The sequence below is a fragment of the Primulina eburnea genome, chromosome 17, assembly GCF_022965805.1.
Source record: "Primulina eburnea isolate SZY01 chromosome 17, ASM2296580v1, whole genome shotgun sequence".
In the NCBI taxonomy this organism is placed as follows: Eukaryota; Viridiplantae; Streptophyta; class Magnoliopsida; order Lamiales; family Gesneriaceae; genus Primulina; species Primulina eburnea.
This window is the reverse complement of record NC_133117.1, coordinates 4,130,979-4,137,251: the sequence shown is the minus strand read 5'-3', so window position 1 is coordinate 4,137,251 and position 6,273 is coordinate 4,130,979. Positions and strand designations below refer to the sequence as shown.

Sequence of the window (6,273 nt, the reverse complement as noted above, 5' to 3'; positions counted from 1 at the left end):
TGTATCTCTTTCGAGATAAGCTATATCTTGGGGCCGCTCAGCCCTGTCTTGTGGACGCATGGACACCGAGAGTACACAGTGGCCGACGGGTCGGGAGGGCTTCGGTGGTCCGGGACATTTTAGGTCCACGTCTGTCTTGTAGTGGATGCAGTGACCCAGAGGTTGGACCGCGCGGCACTATCCACTTGGCGCCTCTAGACTGAGCATTGTTGAGATCCTTTTGTGACTCCTGTTTCTTGACTACCCCGGTATCATGATCATAGCATGTGCATTTCATATAGGTCTGTATACTCATACTTTTGTACTGGGCGTTCTTATCGCTCACGTCCTCGGTTTTTGTTTATCTTGGACACCCCATTTCCACGGGGCAGGCCTCAGGTTGGACAGCTCAGGAGGAGCAGGAGGAGGACGTTGAGTAGCTGGTTGGTTTAGTTTATCGGTATTTTTGTTGGTATTTTCCGCTGTTATCTCTGATTATTGTTATTAGGTTAATTGCATGCTTAGTTCTTGCCTAGTAGGTGATTCTGGAACGGGTCACTACAAGTCCCAAGCCCTTTAGCGATAGAATAGAATTACGGACTCTCGAAGAAATCGAATTGCTCATCGGCAAGGCAACAATCCAGGTAAGAATCGGCTATACATTTTTTATTTTGTTTTTTATAGCTTCTCTGTGCGTGATTTGTGGTTTCTTGATTGTTTGTTGTTGAGTTGTTGATTAACTATTACTTGTTTATTTGTTTAATAATTATTTTATTCTTGTTTAAGATTATAACTTGAACTATTTCAAAATGGAACATCAATCTGCTGCAAAGAAAGGAAAAACATTGATATTTTCTTTCTTTAAGAAGAGAGATCGTCAAGCTAGTGAAGATACTTCAATTCCTACGGTCCTTACAATGCAACATCAATCCAGTGAAAGTCTTCTATTTCCCAATATCCAAATTCCTTCATGTTCCTCTCCTAGAGACGATCATCAGTCTTCGTCTACTTTTATTGAACGAGATCCGAGAAAAAGAAAACAGATATGTGAATATCATGTTAATGTACGAGATGAGATAAGACGTTCATATCTAAATATGGGGCCTTATCAACCAGATATGTTGGAGTATCCAGGTACGAAATTTGGAAGCCAGAATCGTCGTTTTCAGAAAAAATGGTTTCAGAAATTTTATTGGTTGGAGTATTCACCTTCAACCAATAAGGCATATTGTTTCTATTGCTTTCTTTTCCTGAATGATGTTAATTCATCTAATATCTCGGCATTGGTCAATGAAGGATTTGACAATTGGAAAAGGGTAAACCAAGGAAAAACATGTGCTTTTCTTTCCCATATTGGTTCTGCAGCTTCTTCACCTCATACTATGTGTGAGAGAAGGGCTGAAAATTTGATGAGGCCCTCACAACATATTGATAAAGTGATGCATACACAATCTAAAGAGGAAAAAGAGAAAAATCGTCTGCGTTTGAGCACCTCAATTGTAGCTGTTCGTTGGCTAGCACTTCAAGGTTGTGCTTTTAGTGGTAACGATGAATCTCTATCTTCATCTAATCATGGAAATTTTCTTGAATTGGTGAAGGCTTTTGCAAAAATGAATATAGAAATTGATGAAGTTGTGCTTGAGAATGCTCCAAAAAATGCCCAATATATCGCACCAGAAATTCAGAAAGAGATTTTACATATTATGGCCAATAGAGTACGAAAGATGGTTCGTGAAGAAGTTGGAGATAAATACTTCTGTATTCTTGTTGATGAAGCCCGAGATATATCTAAACGAGAGCAAATGGCCATTATATTGAGGTTTGTGAACAATCATGGGATTTTGACAGAAAGATTTTTTGCCATCAAAAGTGTTAGTGACACTACCTCAATGAATTTGAAAAATGAGATATCAAATATTCTTGTTCATCATGATCTCCATGTTAAGAAAATCAGAGGCCAAGGATATGATGGTGCTAGCAATATGCGTCGAGCCTGGAATGGACTTCAAGCATTATTTCTCAAAGATTGTCCCTATGCATACTATGTCCACTGTTTTGCACATCGTTTACAACTGACATTGGTTTCTGCAGCTAAGGATGTTAGTGTTATTTGGGAATTCTTTTCTCATTTGGACAATATTTTTAATATTGTCACTTCTTCTACTAAGCGCATTGCTGAATTACATACTGCACAAAGAAATGAAATTAAGTATATGTTGTCAATTGGAGAACGTGATTCTGGAAGTGGTGCAAACCAGATTGGTAATATCCAACGAGCAGGAGCTACTCGTTGGAGTTCTCACTATGATTCGGTAAAAAGCTTGATAGGTATGTACACTGCAACTTGCAAAGTTTTTGAAGTTCTCAGTGATCATTCTCCAAATGGAAGAGCTAAGGCTGAAGTTCGGGGGATTTACAGAAACATGGCAAGCTTTGAATTTGTGTTTATTTTGCACTTAATGCATAAAATTATGAGAACAACAGATACTCTTTGTCAAATTCTTCAAAAAAAATCTCAAGACATTTTGACTGCTATCACATTTGTCACTACTACCAAAACTTGCCTTCAAGAATTTAGAGAATGTGGGTGGAATGAATTTCTTCAGGAAGTTAAAGTTTTTTGCTCAAGAAATGAAATTGATGTGCCTGATCTTGATTGTCTATATAAGATTGGACGTTCCTGTCGGCAAACTACAATAGAACATCATTACCACTTTGATGTTTTTAATGCAGCAATAGATTTCATTTTGATGGAGTTAAATACTCGGTTCAATGAGTCATCAGTGGAACTTCTTTCTCTTAGTACAGCTTTAGATCCTAAAAATTCATTTGACTCATTTAACAGTGATGATATTTGCAAGCTTGCGAAGAAGTTTTATCCTGGAGATTTCACAGATCAAGAAATTGTTACTTTGGAGTATGAATTGATACATTATAAACTTGATGTGATGCAGAATTTAAAGGTTTCTACACTTGTTGAGTTGTGTCAGCAATTGACCGAGAGTGGACGGTCAAGTGTTGATGTTATGTTGACTATATTGATTCATCTTGTTTTGACATTACCTGTGTCTACTGCCACTACTGAGCGAGCTTTTTCAGTAATGAAGCATGTGAAGACGGCACTTCGCAATAAAATGGAGGATGACTTTCTTGCCGATCGTTTGACACTCTATATTGAACGAGATTTAGCTAAACATATTGATGTAAATTCTATTATTGATGAATTTTATGTTTTAAAATCTCGTAGGGCACAACTTTGTTGAACGATATAATGTAATTTTTTTTTAATAATATATAACTTATCATATTGAGTTCAAGCCCCCCCCCCCCCCCCCAACTGTTATTCCTGGATCCGTCCCTGTGTATAGGGAAATTAAAATATTAACTCATTATGAAAAAGAATAAGTTCATATAAATTAGATCAACTTAACATACCTGATTGCAAGTCACAACTATATATCAATAATGCAAGAATCTCTTCTGTCATTGATAAAATCTAGAAAAATTTAAAAACGGGTATCATCAACCGATAAAAAATAAAATAATTATAACATAAAAAGATAATAGATACATAGATACTCACTAGATTCAAGTCAGTAAAACCGAGTGCTTACCGCTTTACCAAAAGCTATAGCTAGTAGTAATGGTGCAACTCAAATCTTTTAAACCGCATAGCAGCACAAGCACCATGGTTCGATCGCTCTACCAAGCAAGGAAAATTATTGCACCCAACAATCTCCCTCCTAATAATTGCAATCCTTGCAATCAATGGGAATCGAACCCATGACCTTAGCTCTGATACCAATTGTAGGACCGAGCGCTTGCCGCTTTACCAAAAGCTATAGCTAGTAGTAATGGTGCAACTCAAATCTTTTAAACCGCACAACAACACAAGCACCATGGTTCGATCGCTCTACCAAGAAAGGACAATTATTGCACCCAAAAAGTCGATCAAGATAATCCAAGTCTTCTTCTACTTTAACGGCTGAAGATTCATTTCGAAGTCAATCTTGAACACAAACAAGAGCTTGCACCAATTTAAGAGTCAACGAACTTCTAAATGAATCAAGAACACGTCCTCATGTACTAAATGCACTTTCCGATGCCACAATAGAAATCAGAATCGCTAACACATTACGAGCCATCTCAACAAGAATAGGGGATCTAGGTTCGTTCATTTTCCACCAGAGTAAAATAGCAAAGTGTTCATTTTCAACCTCATTTTTTTCAAAAGTTACCTATCCAACTCTGTTTTAGCATCCATGCTTCCACTCTTTGCTTTATGCAGTTTTCCTTTATGAATACTTCCAAAATTTATATTTGATATAACAATGCATGTGAATCAGATGGGACTCCACATGCTTTTGAAGTTATCTTTCGATACTCATCAAATAAACAAGCCATATATGTCTTAACTTCATCTATCATTTTCTCCCCCTTTTTCTTGCTCATACATCCTCAAAAGAACAAATGTGACATAATCAAATTTGAATCGAGGATCAAGAACACAAGAAAAAAAAATCATTTTATTCATCTTCTTTGGAAACCCCATTACTTGTCAAATTTAGCTTTCATTCTCCTTGCCATCAAACTCAAATTAATATCATCACCCACTGGCAACAATTTAAAAAAACAATAAAGCTCACCAATTTCATGGAAGTGAACATTTGAAGTTATATATAATGAATCTGATACCCTCAGTGTAAGGTTATAAAATGGTTCAAGAAACTTCTCCATCCGTCTTACATTAGCCCAATAATCACTTGTGAATGCTCCTGCAGTCTTTCCATCTTCATAAACATAAATAAGAAGATTTACAACAACACAAGATCAAGATTGCTATAACTTACAAAAGTATTTTCAAATTCTTGAGCAGCTTTTAACATCAAATAAGTGAAATTCCACCTAGTGGCAACATCTAATCACAAGAACCTTTTATTTGTTATTTTTTTCAATTTCACAACAATCTTTAAATCTTTTGATCATTGGAGGAGATTATCTGATATATCTCACAGTTTGTCTAACACGTCTAACAGAATCACCAATTTCTTTTAAACCATCTTGAACATTAAGATTGATCACACGAGCCATACACCATATATGAAGATGATGACCATCCATCAAATTTGTTCCTCACTTACTAAATTGTTTTGACAATTCTTTTACATTAATATCATTGAACTAGCATTATCAACAGTGATAGTGAACACTTTATCTAAGCCACAATCAAGTAAACACTTGATATTGCAATTGTCATATCATCACTTTTATGGCTATTAACAGGACAAAAATTTAGTATCCTCTTATGCAACATCCAATCTTTATCGATAAAATAAGCGGTGAGACACAATAATTAATTCATTGGATTGAAGTCCCTGTATTTGTAGTTAGGCAGACTCTTTGAATATTTTACCTTAGAAAGTTCTTAAGCTTTTGCTTTTCTTCATAAAAAAAAGTTCAAAACAGTCTAATGTCACTGTTGTACGAGATGGAATTCGAAATTGAGGTTGTGCCACACTTACAAAGTACCTAAATACCCCCCTTCTCAACAAAAATAAAAGGTAACTCATCTAGAATTATCATTTTAGCTAAAGCTTTCCTATATAATTCTTGATCTAATCTCCAAATACTTATCGAAATATCACTCTTATGATCTTTTGAAGATTATTAAAAACCTACCTATTTTAGCCTGACTAGTTTCAACATTGTGGAGTTTTGGTTTACATTTTCTCAAATGAGCGCTCAAAGTTGATGTGTCATTATAGCTTGAATTAGCAGTATAATTAGGACTACAGTATTTACACACCTTGCTCTAGGAGCCCCATCAGAATCATCATAATTCTCAAAATGTTCCCACATAACAGATCTAGCTCTTACTACTTTCCTTTTTTTCCCAACATCACTAGTAATTATAGATACAGAAGGAGGTACATTAGCATTTGAATATTCACTATCATCAAGTTTAACACCTTTTTCGGCCATCTATTAAGATATTAATATAAAAATTTTATAAGGAAGACATAACAAACCTTTAAAGTCATCTAAAAAAACGAAACTTTAAAGTTAAATATTATTTTATATGTTTTGATTTTTTGAGAAAATATTGATTTACCTATTCTCCAATGAAGTCAGTCAGATAGAGTCAAATAACAGTCCATACTTTCTGAATCTCTCCCGAAAAAAGTGCCAGCAAGTAGAACTTTTAAATTTGAGAGGTAGAATAATTAATGAGACTAAATAGGGAGAAAAACTACTTAGTGCAGAACGATAAAAATACTTTGTCAATGGGCAAAT

The 6,273-nt window shown here is 35.3% G+C and overlaps 1 protein-coding gene across 1 annotated transcript; it reads left to right on the top strand.

The window, feature by feature from the left end:
* The first annotated feature begins 788 nt into the window (after nt 1-788).
* On the top strand, nt 789-3,256 carry LOC140818735 (uncharacterized). Its single transcript, XM_073178780.1, has 2 exons — nt 789-2,405; nt 3,227-3,256. The coding sequence occupies exons 1-2, from the start codon at nt 789-791 to the stop codon at nt 3,254-3,256; spliced, it is 1,647 nt and encodes a 548-aa protein (XP_073034881.1).
* Nucleotides 3,257-6,273: the final 3,017 nt, after the last annotated feature.

What these genes read in the sequence shown, in the direction of transcription:
- LOC140818735 (XM_073178780.1), top strand. Translation starts at nt 789, where the DNA reads ATGGAACATCAATCTGCTGCAAAGAAAGGAAAAACATTGATATTTTCT. An exon ending in GGGGGATTTACAGAAACATG is followed by an intron (nt 2,406 to 3,226) that starts GCAAGCTTTGAA and finishes AAAATCTCGTAG; the next exon opens with GGCACAACTTTGTTGAACGA.